This window comes from Silurus meridionalis, chromosome 1 (assembly GCF_014805685.1).
Source record: "Silurus meridionalis isolate SWU-2019-XX chromosome 1, ASM1480568v1, whole genome shotgun sequence".
Classification (NCBI taxonomy): domain Eukaryota; kingdom Metazoa; phylum Chordata; class Actinopteri; order Siluriformes; family Siluridae; genus Silurus; species Silurus meridionalis.
Genome location: NC_060884.1, coordinates 2,392,839 through 2,415,010, shown reverse-complemented (window position 1 = coordinate 2,415,010; position 22,172 = coordinate 2,392,839). Strand labels below are relative to the sequence as shown.

The 22,172-nt window shown below is 39.1% G+C and overlaps 2 protein-coding genes across 2 annotated transcripts; both read right to left on the bottom strand.

Annotated features, from left to right (window-relative positions):
- Positions 1-559: 559 nt before the first annotated feature.
- notum2 (notum pectinacetylesterase 2) lies at positions 560-7,292 on the bottom strand. Its single transcript, XM_046860320.1, has 12 exons — positions 6,767-7,292; positions 5,341-5,632; positions 4,959-5,011; positions 4,524-4,619; positions 4,316-4,376; positions 4,156-4,232; positions 3,324-3,423; positions 2,489-2,677; positions 2,297-2,397; positions 1,896-2,043; positions 1,651-1,698; positions 560-1,447 (listed from the first exon to the last, which is right to left on the bottom strand). The coding sequence occupies exons 2-12, from the start codon at positions 5,610-5,612 to the stop codon at positions 1,141-1,143; spliced, it is 1,452 nt and encodes a 483-aa protein (XP_046716276.1). The 5' UTR covers positions 5,613-5,632; positions 6,767-7,292; the 3' UTR covers positions 560-1,140.
- A 7,911-nt stretch (positions 7,293-15,203) lies between these two features.
- coq7 (coenzyme Q7 homolog, ubiquinone (yeast)) lies at positions 15,204-21,939 on the bottom strand. The gene is made up of 6 exons (XM_046852908.1): positions 21,735-21,939; positions 21,208-21,386; positions 19,913-20,027; positions 19,617-19,756; positions 18,723-18,791; positions 15,204-15,624 (listed from the first exon to the last, which is right to left on the bottom strand). Exons 1-6 carry the CDS (start codon positions 21,814-21,816, stop codon positions 15,547-15,549), a joined length of 663 nt encoding a protein of 220 aa, XP_046708864.1. The 5' UTR covers positions 21,817-21,939; the 3' UTR covers positions 15,204-15,546.
- Positions 21,940-22,172: the final 233 nt, after the last annotated feature.

The window sequence follows — 22,172 nt, the reverse complement described above, 5'->3', positions numbered from 1 at the left end:
GATGACTGCCACATGTATACTCTTTTTCTGAAATCATATTTTCACCGATTAAACGATTACAGTCATTAGAATTACTTTACATACTTAATTACCATATCAGTGTTATTTATTATACATTAATTACCACATGAACAGCAGCACTAGTACACAAATAAACACATTATTTATTTTAGGTAAACAAGAATAAAAATGTACTTTGTTATTGTTGTATAAATTGTATAAATTAGAATTTGGTCAATTTTAATTCAATCTTTTTTTTTTCTTTTTAAAAACAGGTTTATTATTCAGCAGTGTGACACTAGAAATACAAATGTAACTTTATATAGATCATTTTAATATATTAACCAGGCAATTCATTATTAATGTGCTTTTTAGCTTTTTGGATCAATAATATTAATTGTAGCAAATGTGAATAACAATTTCTGCCGTATTACACGATACAAACGTTTCCACTGACGCTCACTTTACAAAAGCTTGATAGATTGAATGGGGAGAAAAAAAGGGAATTTGACACCGAATTCTTCTACGACACATTTATTAGTGTTCAGCAGCCTATAAATATCAAAGGCACTTGATTTACATTCATGATACTGCAATATACTTGACTTTATAGTATACAAGAAAAGGTGAAATGAATATATAAATAATCGTACTATGAGGCATTGAATTAATGTGGAATTAATACTCAGAACTGAAAGGATTTCACTCTTCGTGTCTAAGATGAAAAGATAATAAATAGATACACATATGAGCGACCAATCCGAGAACAGATTGGTTTACAGAATGGACTACTGCTTCCAGGAGTGGAATTCACCAGGATTGTCACCAAACACTCTCTTTCCTGCATCTTACCTGTACAAATTTCCTGTCTTGTTTGAATAAAGCAGATTGGGTGAAATACAAATACGACCCATCAGTCTAATCTCCTCATACACGAGTTACAGGTTAACTATGGATTAACTGTGACTAGATATATAATCATAACTCATGCTGCACTTCCAAAAAAATCCAGCCCACACATTTGGCACAGAAATCCAAATACATACTTACGGCTCAAAGATCTCAACCTTTCTGGAACACAAAAGAGTGACTCTAAGGGTCACCACTGAGCAAACTCTACTCTCACTCAACTATCACTCTTTAGCCACCGTTGCTAATCATGCTGGAGGACGCGATGCTGTCACGGCGTGTATCCAGACCGAGCTTCTGCAGGTCCACACCCATGCTGGTCAGCACCTGGAGCAGGGTCATCTCTTGCTGCGTGGCCTGGTCAATCAGCGCCGGACATGTCGGGTTGCACTGAGGCCACTGGCACGTGTCGATCAGGTAGAAGGGGCAGCCTTTCAGTGGCGTCTTGCTGTTCTTATTGGCCTCCTGAAGACTTCTGTCCCAGCACTGAAGAGCGCGAGACAGAGACGTGCCTTTCACTTGGAAATCCATCCAATTACTGAAATAAGAACATGCGCAAAGACGGTCAACATAGAGGAGAGTCGTTTTACGACCTGCCGAGTGATCTGTGCTATCGTTATAGCTCAGTGAGGTGTGTGAAAGTGTGAGGTGGCATTTTGGTGACATCCAGAATGCGACGTGATGGATGCGTGCGCAAAAATAGCCGCATGAGCTCATCAAGTACGGTTTCGGTGTCCTTACCTTTTAGTGATCAGTGTGTGGGACAGGCAGGATGGGGCGAACACAGCACTGGAAAAAAACCCACACACATGACGAGAAGTGCATCTGTACAAACTTTCTACATGTATAATTAGCTTTAAAATTAATAAAAAATCACTACCTTTTCATTTAGATTTTTTTACCTGCAACTAATTTTCTTCATTGGATTGTATTCTATCGTTTAAATGTGAAACGAAGGAGTACCTTCGTAAGAATACAGCACTTACGTGACATCTTTGAGGGAGTTTTTCAGTTCTTTTCCAAGATTTTGCATGTAGGTCCATTGCTGCTCGGAAAGAGACTGTCCACCCACGTAAATGTTCTCTACACGCAACTGTTCCTCATCGAAAAGCCACTGAACCACAAACAATGGAGCTGCAAAGAACAGATTTCAGATTTTTACTCATCCACCACTGATGTATTGCTTCAGGAAAGCCTGAGCTGAAAAATACCTGATTAGGCCTTCAGACCACATGAGATAACGTGAAGGGAAATTTGGTGTACACTTCTTTTTTAACAACTTTAAAATATTCACTGATTTATCCGCTGGATAAGAGAAAACTTTTAAATCTTATATATTGTGTTACTCAAGTCTTGTTGCTGTGCCAGCGGTTATACAGGAACTCACAACTCAGGAAGGAGTACAGCTTGTGTCCAAAAAAGCATTGCCACTCCTCGCCTCGCTTGTAGTGCTGCTTACACTTCTCTGGAATAACTCCGTTCCACATTCTGTGTTAGAAAAATGTGTTATTCCCTAATCAAAAAAAAAAAGAGACTGGTGTGAAAGTGTAAATGTAAAAGAGAAGAAGTGAGACTTTACCGTAAACCTTTCTTAATGGCGTCAACCGGAGTGCAAGAGAGACTGTCCGGACACTCTTGGGTCTTCTGCTGCTTGCTCTCGAGAAACCATCCTGAATCGACCAAGCCTCGGACCTGCACATCTGCACCGAGCTGCTCCAGCTGACTGGCCACCTTCTCAATGTTTAGCAGCACACCTGTACCTCCAGCACTGCAGGTATGTTGAAGCAAAAGCACTACTTTTAAACAATTTCTCTCTCAAAAATGCAACCGAAACGGACTGGTATAGAAAACAACCCAGTGTGATAATCCTGGAGGAATCTCCTGAATTCATCATCCTATTGTGGAGGGATATAGTTAGGTATTATGTCATAGCGGTATACATCTTCATGGAGGATGACAGCATTGGCTGAAAATAGAGCTCCTGCCAGGGTTAAGCTTGCTGCTCAGATGGTACCAGCAAGGAGCTGGTCCATACATGGAGAAAGTGTTGAAGCCCTCTGACCCAATGCCTCTGTGTCTATTGTTTCCCGCAACGTGTTATTGAGATCTAAATGTATCTTGACAGCTATAATGAGTAGCTTCGTATCTTGGCCTTAACACGCTCAATGAGATAGATATTTCAATAAACTATCTGAATACATTCAAAATGACCCTCTTCATGATTAGTCAGAGGGTTTTGATTCATTACCACTAACCGAATCTCTGACTGTCACGGGTTTATATCAGTGCACTCAGTCTATGTTATCTACGTTTCTATAGTAACCCGTTCAGATCGGCTCATACGGAGGACAGTGCACAGGATTGGATTTTTCTATCACAGCACCTCCATTTGTGATTTATTCGTTACACATTACCTCGTTCCAGCCAGCATCACCACTTTAGCCTGTTTCAGTCCCTTTGCTGCAAGCTCTTTGATCAGCTCCCGGATGATCACAGAGCCCATGAAGGAGTACTCTGTAATGGAGCAGAGACAAACATAAAAAAGTTTGATGCATATACTGATCAAAAGCTTCAATTAGGGTTCACATAAAATATCTCAGTAACCGTCGAATGGATGTCGGAAACTGATTTGGGACAAAACACAAAAGGGTGCAATACATTTACAGCATTTAGCAGATGCCCTTCTCCAGAGCGACTTATCTTATCTCATTGACATAAATGAGGGTTAAGGGCCTTGCTCAAGGGCCCAACAGTGGCAGCTTGGACATACTAGGACTTGAACTCACTAACTTTGGATCAGAAGTCCAATGTCTTACCACTGCACTACCACATCCCACAATAAACCACAACGATGAGCAGTTTTTCGAGTTGACAGGAAGGCAATGGCAACTCAAATAAGCACTCTTTACAATGGTGGTGAGCAGAAAAAAACATCTCAGAATGGACAACTTCGAGGAGAACACATCTGCCTGCCAAGGACAAGAATCCAAGGCCACACTGGGCGGACTCAGGTGTGCATCAGATGTTATTAAATAGTCTGATTTTGGCTTTTACGACTTTCTACTAATTGCCACTGCAGGTCTTGTTGGAGTGATGTTGGTGGTGTGACATTTTTTGGCTCAAAAATAGTTGCAAAACCCCAATATTATATTATATAATATTATAGCATATTATACTCACTTGAGAGGGTATCTCTGTTAAAACATTCAATTTACCACAAACCAATTTTAAAAGATTGAACGTCACCTGTTTCTTTTGCCTGCTTGGTTTTTGCAGCTGCTTTGTTTCCACTCCACACATCACTGGAGCAGTAAGGAACAAACCTGCTCATAAAACACAGAATTACACATCGAGTATAGGATGTGTGTCAGTGGCTTAATATGTGCTTTCACAATGATGCACTTACACAATGTTGGCATTATACCAGTGCGGATTCTCATCAGCTTGTGAAGACAGGATTCCAGTTCCTAAAAAAAGAAAAACCCCAAACAACACACGAGGAGATTCACCAGGATTCGGATTTCAGATGCTCAAAAGAGAAAGCAAGAGATAAAGAAAGAACGAGCATTGACATGTCATGTTAGCGACAGAGGAAGTGATGGATAGCAGCCTACCTTTGCGTGTCTGCGGCCAGTCGGTTGAGCTCATCAGGCGAGGGATATTTTTATATCTGGAATCACAGGTCTCTTTGTTGTAACAGCACCAACCACCTAAAAATAATTCACTAATATTAGCCGGACATCCGGTTTGAATAGGGCAGCCCTGTTAGGCTGCTGTTCAGGCTCTCGAAGTATGGACCACCTGCATTGGGCCATGTTGTAAAAGCCCCATTGAGGGGCAGGACTGGTGCAGGAATGTGTAAGAGCAAGGTGGGGGGGGTTATTTTCCTGCCTTGTGCTGACACCAACAATTATCATTCAAACGAAGTGACATGACATCATACGGTCCAAAAAACAACACAAAAGAGAACATGCCTCCAAGAAGATGAGCTGAGGTCAAAATAACGCTGATGGCCCGTTGACAAAATTAACCTTGTTTTAAATACTCACCCTCCAAAAATATCAGCCACTTCTTGCTTCCTTTGAACTCCTTTAGGTAAAACCTGTGGACGGCAAATAAATAAATGTAGAATGGGATCGAATGGGAAGAGGATATGGAGGAGCCTAGGACATTCTGAGGTCATCATAATAACATTTATCCATATTTGCTTTTATTAGTACATTTCATATCATGTAGCTGCTATAGTGCAAGTGATAAAAGGAACTAAATCATTTTGTGAGCATTCCAAATAGTGGAAAGTGGTTAAAAACTACATTCGAATAATTTTTCTGAAAAAAAGTGTCTGTGGTATAAGAGGAATAAAACAGATTGCTATCTGGAATGGCTCTATGTTTCAGGTCAGACCAAGAATGAGTGAAGTAATGCTCTCACCCAGCCGCAGTGCCGTCGTTGCATGTGGCCTGAGTGTTCTTTAGGAGGTGCAGCTTCATGTCATCCACCGGCTTGTTAGAGGATACCATCTGTTGGTTCCCTGCACGTGTGTCTTTACCAGAACTCGGGGCGGGATCATCGTCTGGGCCGAGCTCTGCTGATGGACTGCTGGGTTTTTTTGCTGCTCTGCCGCTTGGCTTGGCATTTCGGTTGTTTTGGCAAAAAATGTCTTCCAGCATGAGCAGGAATATAAAATGACAAAGGAACTTCATATCAAATCCAGCAGGACCTCCTTTAAACATGAAGGAAAAGAAGTAGAAGAATTGGGACTGTGTTAAAATCTTTGAAAAGATGTTTCAAGACAATGACAACTCGCCTGGACTTTATGATATCACTTCATTTTCAAACCTAATAATAATAATAGTAATAATAATAATTGTGATTCAATGCATTTAACCGAAATGATGTTATCGAGTTTGTATTTCTCAATATGAGACACATTGCGTAAAACCTTATTTCAATAGTGACTTTCGCTTTCTATATTTTAAGTGCCTGAAATAAGCCAATTTCAAGCTGACAAATTAATAATATCATTTTACAAAGTAACATTTGTGCAATATTTCACATCATGCCATTATATACCAAATAGAAGTTAAGTGCATTTATTTATACTCTTATTATCTACTCTAGATTTTCAAGAGCAGAAATGTCTAAAAATTGATTCTATATTTTTTTAGAATCATTACCTGAAAGGTAATTATTATCTAATATTACCTATATTTATTATATTATCACTTTCTAATATAATTTTTTTCCCTCTAGGGCTGCTAACTGTGCTCGCCTGGACATACTTTAAACTATCACTGTAATGAAAATGTATATAAAAAAAAGGATAGAATATATACAGTAAGACGCATGTGTCGATTAAAGTAAAAATGTATCTAATATTTTTATTATGAGTCAAATAGATTAAACCTATTTCTACAAATTTTACTAATTTTTTTTGCTTGACGTTGTAAAAAATAAAGTTTTGAAATTAGTGGCTATAACAGAGCAAGACAACGCAAAATTTTTTCGGTATATTATTTCTATTTTGCTTCTATGTAATTGTTTCAAATGCGAGATTGTAGATACTAATGATAGAATTTGTTTACCCAGTTCACTTCAAATTGTCTTCAATTGTGCAAAGTTTTCCACCAATTGAATAAGAAAATGAAGCTTAAAACTGTATGCGTAATTGTGCGATGGTGTGATCATTAATATTCTGTAGATTTTCACTTAAGTTCGAGTCCACACACCTTGTGTTACTGTTACTACTCACCTGGCATTGTGCAATTAATCACACATAATAATAATAATAATAATAATAATAATAATAATAATAATAATTAATTAGGAGCAAATATTGACAACAAAAGTAACATACCCTTAATAATCACCCGGTCCTGGTCACACCTTGTTGTCTGTTGAAATCTTCTGCTTTACGGACCACCGTGGCTGCTGTGTAGAATTGTCTTGAAGAGTTATTGACTTGATGGTTTATTGAAGCGTGCAGCGAAGGTCTTGGACTAGGGATCATGGATGTGCTGGGTTTTATAGTGCCACCATATGGATTGCATTTCCTTGCATCTCTCCCCCAACCCCACACACTTTGAGCCAGTGCCAGCTCCGGGTTAAAACTGATGACACCCCGGCGCTGGATGCCTGATGCCGAGGAAAAAAGATAACAGGCACTCTACCAACCATATTTCAAACCCAGGCCCAACCCCTCGAACTGCGTCCCACAACGACTCCTCCTTAACTGACGGCTTAGCCCGGCTTTGATTTAAACACCTACATGGCTGAAATACCTGCACGGACCTTCAGATACATGGCATGCAACAAGTCAGTGGAGTGAACGTCGACTAAACGCTCAAGCGAGAAACAGCAGCTCCTGAGCTAAATGTTGTTTATATGCCAGTCAAGAACTTATTTACTGGAAGTCTAATAATTCACTCCAGTACATTATATTGTAAAAAAAAAAAAAAAAAACATTTAAAAGCCAGATTGATCAAATATTTGTTAGACATCATTATACAAAAAAGACATTATTGTGACCGTTGAAGGCTTGTCAGTTATTAAAAATAAGCTTGATCACTGCCTATTTGTGTGATATTAACACCTTTTAATACTATTTTTAATGCATTCATACAAGTCAGTGCATTTAATGCTAATAGGAATCTTTAACCTCTAGTTCATCTATACTACATAATATATATATATATATATATATATATATATATATATATATATATATATATATATATATATATATATATATATAAAATATATTATTGACTAAAATCTGTTTATTGTTTTCCTTAAAAGCATTCCAAAAGCATTAACAATAATTTGTGGTACACAAGAAATCATGTCTAAAAATCATTTGTGCTTTTTTTTTTTTTTATATTGTAAAATACACAACCTTATTATTATTATTATTATTATTATTATTATTATTATTATTATTATTATTATTATTATTATTATTGAGGTACCGATAATCCCTGTCTTCTTTGCATATATGTCTAATTCAACCTCTGGATGGAGTTCTCTTCAATTGGAGACCACTCAATGCAGCAGAGGATGGTTCCACATGATCAGCCTGAACATCCATAAAGTTACTAAGCACGGCTAAACTCAAGAATCCTAAAGATCAATTTGGATTTTAATGAAAATAAACAGTTTGCGTCAATTTCCATGAATAGTTTTGTTGTTAAGCGGTAAACTATAATGAATAGACATTGAGGACAGGTTCTCATTTGAGTCTGGTTCTTTTCATGGTTTCCTCCTCATACCATCTAAGCAAGTTTTTTCTTGCCATTGTCGCCACTGGCTCGCTCATCAAGGAAAAGGTAATAGGGACTAATTCATAAATAAATGAATATATTTCTGTAAATATGCATTGGGACAATATATATTGTAAAAGTGCCACAGAAATAAAATTTCATTGTATTATTATTATTATTATTATTATTGTTATTATTATTGTTATTATTATAGTACTCAATTTTTTTACAATATGCATTTTTCTTGTTATATCAGTCAAAATCCAAATATGACTGTCATCACTGACTTTGTTTACTGCAAACAAAACTTGATGCAAAAGCAAAAAAGTAAACAGCGGAATAAATAGAAACCTGATTTTTGATTTTATCTTTTAAAACTAAGATCAGTGAGGTGGAAATGTTGGTTTCTTTCATGCACAACCTCAACCGAGCTGAAATATTTTGATATTTTGATAGGCTGCGAAGAGATAAACAATTAATTTAATTTGTCCTCTTTAAATAGAAATAGATCAGTCAGAATGAAACATTTATACATTTATTTATTTATTTATCTGCATAGTAAGAAACATGGCAAGAATCTTGCATCAGTGCCGTTCTTTAACGCAGTAACCAATTTTAGACCATTTTTTAAAAAACAAGTTTGACATTGTTGCGTGACGCTAAGATATTTTTTACTTTTATCGTGATAAGATATCTGAGTGCTTTAAAGCGTTGCCAGAAAATATTTCACATACATAGAAAATATTCGAGTAACGAAATAGCTAAACAAGTCATCCATTGACCATGACATCGCTCTTTTGGATTTGATCTACCGAGCTTTCATTCTTTCGCCGCTTAAACGCGTGCAAGCCTCATTCTGTCTTCCCAGAAATCATTGCAACAATCTGTTACGCAGACCTCAAAACACTTAAAAACCCGAGAGAAAAAAAGAAAAACTGGCGTAAATCAAGCAAGAATGTTTAGAAAAAAAGCATTTAGATGGCATTGCTGGTCTTTTATGTCTTTGATATCTGCTTCAACAGATTTTTGCAGAAGCTGGCAAGAGAGAGGCACTCTCTGGATCGATAGCGAAGACTGTGGAGCGTGGCTGGAGCTGAAACATCTACACGCTCTTACCGGTGAGAATGACCAGATGGGTCAACGGGATGCCTCAGTGGGTCAAAGGGAAAGACAATGACAATGCACTTACATACACTGCATACATACACAAGTTGAGCCTTATAGCCAGGAATAGACATTCCTCACAAGGAAATTCAACTTTGGTGGAGGAATCCAGCTAAAAATTGTACTTCAGTGGAATTTCCCACTTGTAATTGAACTAAGAATGATAAAATAAATTAATACAAAGTAAATGAACAGATGAAGTTGAGGAATTGGCATGTTTTCACCCGATCAGTAATTATCTAACAATGTGAGATGCTTTTTTATTGTAAATCACCTGCGATTTTTGTGGCTGGAAAGGTCTCTTACTGTGGGCATGTATGCGTAAACACAAACATAGCTTGCTAACAAATTATTCTGAAGTAAAATGTCATGCAAATAACCAACATTTATCATTAGCTGGATTATGACATGCTATACTTTTAAAAATAAAGGCTCCTAAATGGTTGTTCTTCAAGATGTATATGAAGGTTCTTTGAAGAACCCTTTAAAAAATGTATGGAACCTTTCTATTGCACTAAAAGTTGCTTGACTTAAGAAATTGGTTCTCAAATGCTAATCATATGCACTTCCATATAAAGCAGTTTGAACTACAATGGACTGGAAAAACTGATTGTATGTCAGTTAAATTAACACACATACTGAGAGTTTCTTTGAGGAACCAAAAATGGTTCTTCAATGGCGTTACTGTGAAAAAAAAAAAAAAACAACCCTTTTGTTTCTAGGCATAAAAAGTGTACTAAGGCAAAAGTTTTAGCTAAAAAACTAAACTCGGGTAAATCTAAAGTTAATTATAAATAAATAGTTGTTAGCATTAAAAAAACTAGCAAAGCTACCGCACAGTGCTTTTTCGCATTTGACGGAGGACATGCATTGTATATATACAAAGATCCTTTTTTTTACTGAGTTAGAACTACAGATCCTCAATTTCTAAACTACAACCTTGTAGTTTGTTCATATTCAAACACCCACATAAGTAGCTATAGAGCGAACTAATTGGTGTAGCATGAAAAAGTCACCTCAGACGACAACACAGCTTTTTTTTTACATTTTACAAAGAAGATGCAACTTCAGAAATTTGTATTTTGAAGTTCTCAATTATCAAGGCATGAAATCGCTTCGTGCACTCGTTTTCTTACGTCGATACTCTTAAAGTTAGCATGATTTAATCTCGGTAATCCCTCGGTGTGATCGTTTAACAGTAAAGACATTGATCCTCTGGAGCTGGAATGCCTCTTTAGAAGGTCATGGGCTGACACACGCACTGTGTAGGACGAGGTGTGTGTCATCGCCGTTCTACAAGCAAGCTACATTTCCCAGCTGACTCTCATCAAAGCATGCCGCGCTGCTGGGAATCATAATAAATTGCATTTTCGGCACTCCATAATACAGAAAGGTCGCGATCGACATCTAAACTCAATACCCAGGACTTCAACCTGTGCAAGTTACAGTAACATGCCCATTGCATGACAAGGCTGTTTAATGCATAGGGGGTTTGATTGGAACGTTTAGAAGGAATATGACAAGTCCTGCACAATCAGAAAAGGTTAAAATGGTTAGGATGGTCAACTGATCTTAAGGGGTTTTTTTTCATGATGATGATAATGATGAGGTTTATGATGATAGTTAAGGGCATCGATCTCATGACATGGCATCTACAGCGGCAGAGGATTAATGCAACATGCAAGTGAAGTGTGGTGGCGAATGCCAGGCAGAAAGCATGAGAGAGAGAGCATGTTGAAGGTCCTTGATGATGAGTGCAGTCTTCAAAAAAAAAAAAGTTTAATGCCAGTCTTACATGCATGTGCACGAATAATGTTCATTAAACGTTCCAGACCAGAAAGAAACAATAGATCAGCAGGGGCTTGTTGTAGCAATCAGCAGTTACCTAACTGGGTCATATGCTCCAATGAATACCTCCAAGAGGCAAGTAGCTACAGTACATGGCCTTGGAGTCAGCGACCACCCGCACTGTCACGGTCGCTGATTGATTGCCGTGAGGGTCGTGTCGCTCTGAAACACCTAACATAAGCCATCCCAGCTGATCCAAAACGTGCCAACACAACTGCTGCCCCCCCCCAACCCCTGAGCAGTACGATGACTTACAAAGGCAAACATCTATACATCCACTCATGTGCTCGCCTGTTCCAAATGACACTAATGTGCATTTTACTGTCATGTTCGCATGAGTGATGGCGCTACAGCTTAGCATCACTCACGCTAGCTTCTCACTCACAAGCTAAGCGCACTCTGTGCAAATGTCAGAGATGATTATATCTAGATTAGAAAAGGTACGTAAAAGTGAATTAATGCAACAGGTTCCAGATTTTGTGGACAGTTTGCACGCTCTTATTCAATTCAGATGACATGAATGAAAAAAAAATGTCAAAGCACCATAAAAATCTCCTGAATATTATATCAGAAGGTTTTAAAAGAGATAGCTCGGTAGCCGGAATATTCCGCGTGGAACACCGTTCTCCCTCACTGTGCACGTGTAGGCCGGTGTATGCGTCACACTGAGGGAACATGTCTAAATCAGCTGCTTCAGTCATGCTACTTTTCTTCTTGTAATTCGTGTGGACACCAGAATTCAAGCTGAAAGTGAGATTGCCTTGTAGAGGACAAATTTCTATTCTATTTAAGGACAAGGCACTGCTGTTCATCTCGCATGCCCATGCATGGGACGGCCTGGATATGAAAAGAGGGTACGGGTCCTTTATGATGTGTATTACAGACCGGATTCTGCTGAAAGGTCCGAGCTTCTGGGAAGCCGCAGGCCGAGCACCACCCACGCCTCAAAGTGGACCATTAGTTCACCGTTAAAATTTATCGCTATCCTGACAGACGGCGTTTATGTTTGGGCACACGACTTATAAATGAATCCTTTGCCCTTTAAACTGCATCGATACGGAAGACATTTTTAGGAAAGAGCCATAAGTGTCATCAAGGTAGTGGGTGAAAATATATAATGAAACAAAAAAATGTTCGACTGGAAAATGATTTATGGCAAAAATACTGTATAGAATTACAATTACAAGTGTGGGTTTATATTTACAGCACGAATCCCAAAAGATATGATTTGCAGCGACGTATAAAATACTTTTTTATAATTGGAAATTAGTCATAAAGATGCGCGAGGACTGGATGTTGCGGGGCAGTGCGAGCTTCAGACCCTGCGCTCGGTGATTGATGGTGCTTTTAGAAGCCAAGAAACAAAATGATCTGCATCCGAAAGTTTTTATGAGTGCTGTGGATTTATATTAACACCGCTCGCAAAATTTACAGCAGCGATTTTTCACAGTCTGAGGACCAAGCCAGTTTGACTCCTCATAGCCCTTTTACTGATTTCCTGCTCAGTGTCAGGACGGATTCTTCTCAGAGGTGAACTTAGGCAAAGCGGTAGCGCAACAGAATAGTCACGCATATGCAAAGCGTGAACAATTTCAACTATGATTATTCCTGTTAAATTTACAATACGCATATGGCGCACAATACGCATATGTAAATTTCTATGGTTTGCTCTTATTAACATCTGCGGTGTGCCTGGGGTCATCATTTATGGTTTTATTTACATTTTTTGAGTGGCCAGATACGCCTATGTGCATAGCTTGCTGCTTCTTATTTTAAAAGCCTTGCACCATATAGATGTCAACACAATTAATCTGAAACTAAAAATAATTCCCTGCCTTGGCTTAACTTTAGATTTGGCCTACTGCTCCTGTGTAGGTGCATGAAGTAAGGGCGCTTGGAAAGCTCCAGGGACGTGACTGTAATCTTGTCGGTTTATTGAAAATCTGAGAATTATTTATACAGGATAAGGAATTCTGCATCGATTCATTTCTTTCGACTTTCTTTTTTCGAAATACTGGGTGTAAAGGACTACACTTTGGTTTGGATTCTGGGACCCCAGTTCCTGAGTAGCCGTTCCACCAACTAAAATATTTTCAGGAGATCAGAGGAGAACCAGGAAGAAACCCACATGGGTGCAGTCCAATAATCAAATCCCTAATCGATAAATTAATAAACATTTGCTCAGTACCTACAAATAATAAGGAGATCGGTGTAGATAGAAGCTCGGTGGTTAAGATGTTGGACTTCTGATCAGAAGGTTGTGAGTTCAAATCCCAGTACCACCAAGCTACTTGGTGGGCCCTTGAGCATGGCCCTTAACCCTAATGGCTCAGTTATATAAATTAGATTATTGTAAGTAGCTCTGGATAAAGGTGTCTGCCAAATGCTATAAATGTGAATAAGATGTTGACGTTAAAGTCTGTATAATTTCAGTGTAATTGAAAACCAGACAACCCAAAGGAAACCAACACAAACATGGAAAGAACTTCTTGTTTCGGCTGCGCTGGAAAACAGAGGAAAGGTTTCCCATACATCATCATGCGATACTCAAAGTTTAAATGTAATATAAATGTTTTAAATTAAAGGTTTATACATTTTTGTAACTTTTGCTTGCCCTAAAGACATTGAACATGATACAATGATGGAGCCTACCATTCTTTTATATATATATATATATATATATATATATATATATATATATAAAAAAATACACTGTGGATGTGGAAGTTCATATGTATCCAAGCTCATGTACAGAAATATGGAAATGAAGCTGACCACCTAAATATGTTCATCTTTTCCCTATAACAGCATGTCTCAGTATTTCATTCAGCTAATACCACAACAGCTTGTCAATGATGGTGAATCATACAGTATATCTATTGCAAAAAGAATGTTTAAGACACCATTTGTCCCAACATCTGTCGTCACTTATGCTATAGCAGCTATAGACAGTCCTTACCTCAGTTTCTTGAGTGTACAAATACATGTATGTAAATGGGAAACAGTTCAGATTTTGGAAAATGTAACTCGTCTTTCAGCACAACTGAGCTACTGGCATTCGAGACTCATTTCACAAGTTTTAAATAAATGTCTCTTTACAGAAAACTATATAAATTTCATTGTGGTCATTATCAGTGTGTGTTACACGTCTGCCATACACATGCATGAGCTGATATAATAGGAACCAGGATGTATTATTGTGTTAATATATACCTGTAAATTCCGTGCTGCATTCCTTTCATACGGAGATGAAAATCAACACCTTCGGACCAATCAGAGTCGAGGATCCATCCATGCCGCATCCAGCAGCCTGAACCAGGAGATGCACTTACAGCTGTACGCAGAAGGCAGCTGTTCATGTTTAAGATATGAAAAAAAGACACAAATAGTGAAGGAATGTAGCACCTCAGAAGAGCTGGAAAGCCGTCAGTGAGCTGATACGCATTCTGAAGCATTACTAGTAACAAGGCTGCGTTAATTGCTCGTGTCCAGCTCATGTGTTTTTTCAGTAAGAGCTTAAAGGGGGGGGTGGTGTCCTGATTTATGAAGATATGCATGACGTTTATTTATATACGGAGAAGAGATCGGCCCGTGAGTCGTTCAGCTTAGTGTATGCAGAAGGGTGATGTCATCCAAATGCTGAATCCTCCTGTTACATATAATACAAGCCAGAAGTAAAAATTTTATATTATATATAGTATTTAGGTGGTTCTGCATATTGAATGTAAAAAAGCTTTAATTTGCCTAAAAAATAAATCAGATACTTTGTAAGAACTTTGAGTTATAAAGCCAATGGTCATTTAACAAAGCATCTTAAAACCTCCAAACTTATAATCAGCATCAATTTTGAGGCTTCTTTGGATAGATATGCTCTCAGATGCTCTTTGGATAATGCTCTCAGACTGGGGAAGTAGTAGAACAGTTGGACTTCTGATAGGAAGGTCATGGGTTCAAATCAAATCAAAATCAAATGAGGCAGAAAAACAGGTACATAAATATATGAAAAACATAAACAACTGCATATACAATCACACTTTTTATTACAAGTGTAATGAAACATCTTTGGGGAATAAAAATCCCCCACCACCAGATGAAAAGTATGGTATGGCCCACAATCAGTCAAATCAATCAAGCAAAACAAATATAATAATTTGAGTATATTAAATAAAAAATTAAAAATAACTGATGGAAATACAAGCTCTTTAGTTCTAATTTAAATTCTATACAAAAGCTCTTTCTGTTCCTGTGCAGGATGATTCATTACTTAACTTTAGGTTTGTTCTCATCAAAATCAACACTGGACTCGTTTAAAAAAAAAAAAAAAAGAAAACACAATGACAACAAACTACAAGACTTTTTTTTTTCTTCAGATCCGCTGCGAGATGTAAATGGCAGCTTTACAGCCGACCTGAATTAGAGTCTTTAAAACCAAATATCCAGGCACCTGGAGGAAACACACACAAGAAGAAGAAAAACAATGAGCAGAATTTCTGTACAACATATTATTCTTTACCTCTTTACCTACCAGCTTTGTTCTGTTTAGTACTTCCACTCTCCCTATTTCTCTCTTTTTCTCCCCCTATACTTCCTCTAATCTTCATTCGACTCTCCTTCCACCCTCCCTTTACTCACCCCCTACTCTCCATCCACTCTCCCTCTACTCTCCATCAACTCTCAATCTACTCTCCATCCAATCTCCATCCACTCTCAATCTACTCTCCATCCACTCTCCATCTACTCTCCATCCACTCTCCATCCACTCTCCATCCACTCCATCCACTCTCCATCCACTCCATCTACTCTCCATCTACTCTCCATCTACTCTCCCCTACTCTCCATCCACTCTCCCTCTACTCTCCTCTACTCTCCATCCACTCTCAATCTACTCTCCATCCACTCTCCATCCACTCTCCATCTACTCTCCATCCACTCTCCCTCTACTCTCCATCCACTCTCAATCTACTCTCCATCCACTCTCAATCTACTCTCCATCTACTCTCAATCTACTCTCCATCTACTCTCCATCTACTCTCAATCTACTCTCCATCCACTCTCAATCTACTCTCCATCCACTCTCAATCCACTCTCAATCTACTCTCAATCTACTCTCAATCTACTCTCCATCCACTCTCCATCTACTCTCCATCCACTCTCCATCCACTCTCCATCCTCTCCATCCACTCTCCATCCACTTTCAATCTACTCTCCATCCACTCCATCTACTCTCCATCTACTCTCCATCTACTCTCCATCCACTCTCCATCCACTCTCCATCCACTCTCCTCTACTCTCCATCCACTCTCCATCTACTCTCCTCTACTCTCCATCTACTCTCCATCCACTTTCAATCTACTCTCCATCCACTCTCCATCTACTCTCCTCTACTCTCCCTCTACTCTCAATCTACTCTCCATCTACTCTCCATCCACTCTCCATCCACTCCTCTACTCTCCATCCACTCCCCTCTACTCTCCATCCACTCTCAATCTACTCTCCATCCACTCTCAATCTACTCTCCCTCTACTCTCCATCCACTCTCCTCTACTCTCCATCCACTCTCAATCTATCCTCCATCCACTCTCAATCTACTCTCCTCTACTCTCCATCCACTCTCAATCTACTCTCCATCCACTCAATCTACTCTCCATCCACTCTCAATCTACTCTCCATCCTCTCCATCTACTCTCCATCTACTTTCCATCTACTCTCCATCCACTCTCAATCTACTCTCCATCCACTCTCAATCTACTCCATCCACTCTCAATCTACGCTCCAACCACTCTCAATCTTCTCTCCATCTACTCTCCATCCACTTTCAATCTACTCTCCATCCACTCTCAAACCACTCTCCTCTACTCTCAATCTACTCTCCATCTACTCTCCATCCACTCTCCATCCACTCTCCATCCACTCTCCATCCACTCTCCATCCACTCCCCTCTACTCTCCATCCACTCTCAATCTACTCCATCCACTCTCAATCTACTCTCCATCCACTCTCAATCTACTCCCTCTACTCTCCATCCACTCTCCTCTACTCTCCATCCACTCTCAATCTACTCTCCATCCACTCTCAATCTACTCTCCTCTCTCCATCCACTCTCAATCTACTCTCCATCCACTTTCAATCTACTCTCCATCCACTCTCAATCTATTCTCTCTCTACTCTCCATCTACTCTCCATCTACTCTCCATCCACTCTCCATCCACTCTCCTCTACTCTCCATCCACTCTCAATCTACTCTCCCTCTACTCTCCATCTACTCTCAATCTACTCTCCATCCACTCTCAATCTACTCTCCTCTACTCTCCATCCACTCTCCTCTACTCTCCATCCACTCTCAATCTACTCTCCATCCACTCTCAATCTACTCTCCTCTACTCTCCATCTACTCTCCATCCACTCTCAATCTATTCTCCATCCACTCTCAATCTACTCTCCATCCACTCTCCATCCACTCTCCTCTACTCTCCATCCACTCTCAATCTACTCTCCATCCACTCTCAATCTACTCTCCCTCTACTCTCCATCTACTCTCAATCTACTCTCCATCCACTCTCAATCTACTCTCCCTCTACTCTCCATCCACTCTCCTCTACTCTCCATCCTCTCAATCTACTCTCCATCCACTCTCAATCTACTCTCCCTCTACTCTCCATCTACTCTCCATCCACTCTCAATCTATTCTCCATCCACTCTCAATCTACTCTCCATCCACTCTCCATCCACTCTCCTCTACTCTCCATCCACTCTCAATCTACTCTCCATCCACTCTCAATCTACTCTCCCTCTACTCTCCATCCACTCTCAATCTACTCTCCATCCACTTTCAATCTACTCTCCATCTACTCTCCATCCACTCTCAATCTACTCTCCATCTACTCTCCATCTACTCTCCATCCACTCTCAATCTACTCTCCATCCACTCTCCCTCTACTCTCCATCCACTCTCAATCTACTCTCCATCCACTCTCAATCTACTCCCTCTACTCTCCATCCACTCTCAATCTACTCTCCCTCTCTCCATCCACTCTCAATCTACTCTCCATCCACTTTCAATCTACTCTCCATCCACTCTCAATCTACTCTCCCTCTACTCTCCATCTACTCTCCATCTACTCTCCATCCACTCTCCATCTACTCTCAATCTACTCTCTACTCTCCATCCACTCTCAATCTACTCTCCATCCACTCTCCCTCTACACTCCCTCTACTTTTCTTCCACTCTCCTAGACAGGCACACCACTAGGCCGTTTGAAAAAGTTAAATCTTTTAATGAAATAATATTTAAACCTTCTATTAGAAATTCAGAGATTTTACTGGATGAAAGTGTTTAGACCGGGGTGTTGTTTTGTATTCTGTATTGGATTCTGTCTCACTTTAAAAGAAACATGAACATGCTGTATTTTCTTAATTATTTATTTATTTTATTCATGTCAAACTTCTAAGTAGAAATGTAGAGGAGGTGGTATCTTAGTGGACTTTAGATCACCAAATTAAAATTGACTAAGATTGAGAAGCAGTTCCTGAACCGTGACTCACTGATTCAGCGTCGTGTTCCAGCCCAGTGTCGTGGTGCTCCAGCTCATCATCACGAAACTCCTTGATGAGCTGAGGGAGAAAATAGCAATGCCTTTTAACATTAATCAATACAAATCTGCAGCAGAGAATCTGCTCTGTGTCAACTTATTCAGCCAAAACCCTCTACTACAGAAAATTTCACGGTTTTTAAATCACAGTTCAGTACAGATTGGGGGAAGAAATGCAAAACATAAAATTGCTTAACGCAGTTTATTATCATTAACACCAGTGAACATCTACAGTTTACATTTTTAAAACAATTATAAATAAAATGCCTGCTTGGTTAAATAATATATAAAATAATATTTTATACAAATAAAATAGAATAAATCAAATTAACGCAATACACTTTTTATTATATTGATTAAATCGAGTAATCAATTAAATTGCCACAAATTAAATTGATTTAATTGAATTTAATAAATGGAAACAGATGTGTTTATAAGTAAGTGTGTTGGTGCGTGTGTGTGTTTTACATTTAATAACTCAGATTTTAACTATGTTCTGCACTTTAAAAAGGACTGCACAGAAAAAACTATCGAAACATTTCGGAACAAATACCTGCACCTTCACACCACAACCCTCTACCGATGCACCTCCAGCGCAAAAAAAAAGGCACTGTTGCTTACGTCATCAATGTGCAGAAAACGTGACTCGAATATATAACAACACTGAGGTCATATGGATAATTTGTATATGTATTTGGAGCCATTTTCTGGGTTTTCGGTCATCCCTTTACCATTCTCACATTGGTAGCTTATAAATAAAAGTATAAGCAGCATTCACACTAAGATTTCAATCCAAACTTCCTCACATTTTACATAACCAAAGACTTTATTTGTCCCTTCGATATACCTGTAATAAATCCTCGAATCTCTCAGGATCTGCCTCCATTAACGTTCGGATTTGGTTGTTGTAGTGTTCAGAGATGCTCTCCTCCACCGCCACAGTGCAGGCCATCGCACCCTCCTTCCCAAGAAGTGCTGTAGAGGCTCCTTTAAACGCACACAGACAAAGAAAAACTGAATTTTAATCTCAACGACACAAAATGCTGCTATAATTGTGGAAATTTTATATATTTGAGTCAAAACACACTGTTTACACCACACACACGATTTTACTTATTATTAGAGAGTCAGAATCGCATATACCGAGTAAAAATCCTGCGACGTTCCACAAAGGCAGCATGATTGTTGGTCGCACGCGGTTCTCCCCCAAAATCTCGTTAAACTTCTCCAAATGCATCTTCTCTTGGTCCCACATGTGCTGCACAAAGACAGAATTTGGTGTCATTCAATATTCAAACATTAAACCATTGTTCAGTTTTAACCAATAGACTTCCACACCTCAGTCTCACTTTATTATCAGCACATGAACACTTCAGTGACAATTACAACAGAACACTTTAAATCTGGACTACTGTCAATATCTGTTATCCACACCCCTCATTTCTGTATTATTATTGCATATATTATTTATACCATATACACAGATCAGGTAGAACATTATGACACTAGAACGTTATGAGCGGTGAAGTAAAGAACACTGATTATCTCTTCATCATGGCACCTGTTAGTGGGTGGATATATTTATATATCTGAGCGTAAGGATTTGAGACGGCTCAAATTGTGACGTCTAGACGTCTGGGTTAGAGCGTCTCCAAAACTGCAGCTCTTGTGGGATTTTCCTGGTCTGCAGTGGTCAGTGTCTATCAAAAGTGCTCCAAGGAAGGAACAGTGGTGAACCGGCGGCCGAGGCTCATTGATGCATGTGAGGAGCGAAGGCTGGTCTGTGTGGTCCGATCCAACAGTTCATGTTGTTTATGCTCAATGGGTCACGACTGTTTTGGCAGCAAAAGGGGACCAACATATTATTAGGCAGACGGTCATAATGTTATGGCTGATCAGTGTATATATTATTTTTTATCTTTATACTTTTAAACTTGACAGCCACGTTATATTTTAATTTGTTGATTTTCACTTTGACATATTGATGCTAATTACATTATTATTAATCAGGAAAGGGATAATCATACAGGCTTTGTATTTCTCCCTGATCTTACTTTGTCCCAGGCGGGTTCCCATGTTTCTACACGCGGTATCATGCTGACTACTCAATTCCTTTTTATTTGTATAGCGCATTTTGCAATGGACATTGTCTCAAAGCAGCTTTACACAGATAAAGCGGTAATAAGGTTGTATAAAAGAATGTGTACGTTTACTGTCTATAAGTTTGTTCATTGTTATTGTTTTTCCCTCATAAGCAAGCAAGTCCCAGGTACTACTTGTATCTTGTGCTTCAAGAAATGTTTATTTCTTTGAGGGGGAAATCGATCCTAGTGTCAGTCTATTTCTGTCTTTTCTCATTTTGGATCGTCTTTTATAGCGGTGTCTTCAGCATGTAAGAAAAACATTCCCCATGCGTGAACCCTTCACCTATTTAATACCTGGATAAGAGGGCCGGTTTGCGTTCTTCCCAAAACAGCCATCTGTCCAGCGTAGATGCAATTGGCCCCGTACTCTCCGGCATGGTCCACCCGGAGCATGCTGTCCAGCAGGGCTTTCTCCTCCTTGTCCCGGGGAGGTGGAATGGTACTATAGTTCTGGCATGACTGAGAGATACATACTGAAATAAAAAGCACAGACCTAAATAAATACATACAGCAATGACTGCATTTTATAGAGTTTTAGCAGACACCTTTATCAAAAACGTCTAACAATGATCTCATTTACACAAATGAGTACATGAGGGCCTTACTCAAGGGCCCAGCAGTAGTATCCTGGTGGTACAATGATCTCATTTATACAGATCAGTGTTTTGTTTGTGCAAAGGTCAAACATAAAGGACAGAAAATTCTACTGAAGTTTGATATGATGTTAAAGAGATATTCAAAAAAGAAAATGCTGTTCATGCCCCTTATACTGATTTACTGTATTAATACTCATCAGCTACACACAGCTGCGTGACAGTTACCTCGGTTAATGACAGCAGGAACACTTCCTACGTTTGACGGATCGAAAACACGCCAGAAAACACACTTCGTAGCTCTCTGCATGACTACCAGGCGGTGACAATAAACACTAGTTGAAAAAGGAAAGAAAGAAACTGAGCTCCGTTAAGTAAAGTTTGTACATGTAGTGTTCGGTCGCGTTGCAGATGACGTAATCACTGCGCGCCATCCGAAAAGCGGTGCTTTTATTGTTCTTCCGCCGCTTCTCTGGCTAATCTGTGTTTTTCGTTTTATCTGGTTTTACTTTAATTTACGGATTTTAACAGAGATTAAAACCTGGTGTAATATCAGAATTGTTTGTAATTTATTGTGTTGGCTAATTTTTCGCTTGTTATTCCGGTAACAGTAATTGTACCGCCGGTAGGTGGCAGCATTGTACAACCAAAAACAAAATGCAGACA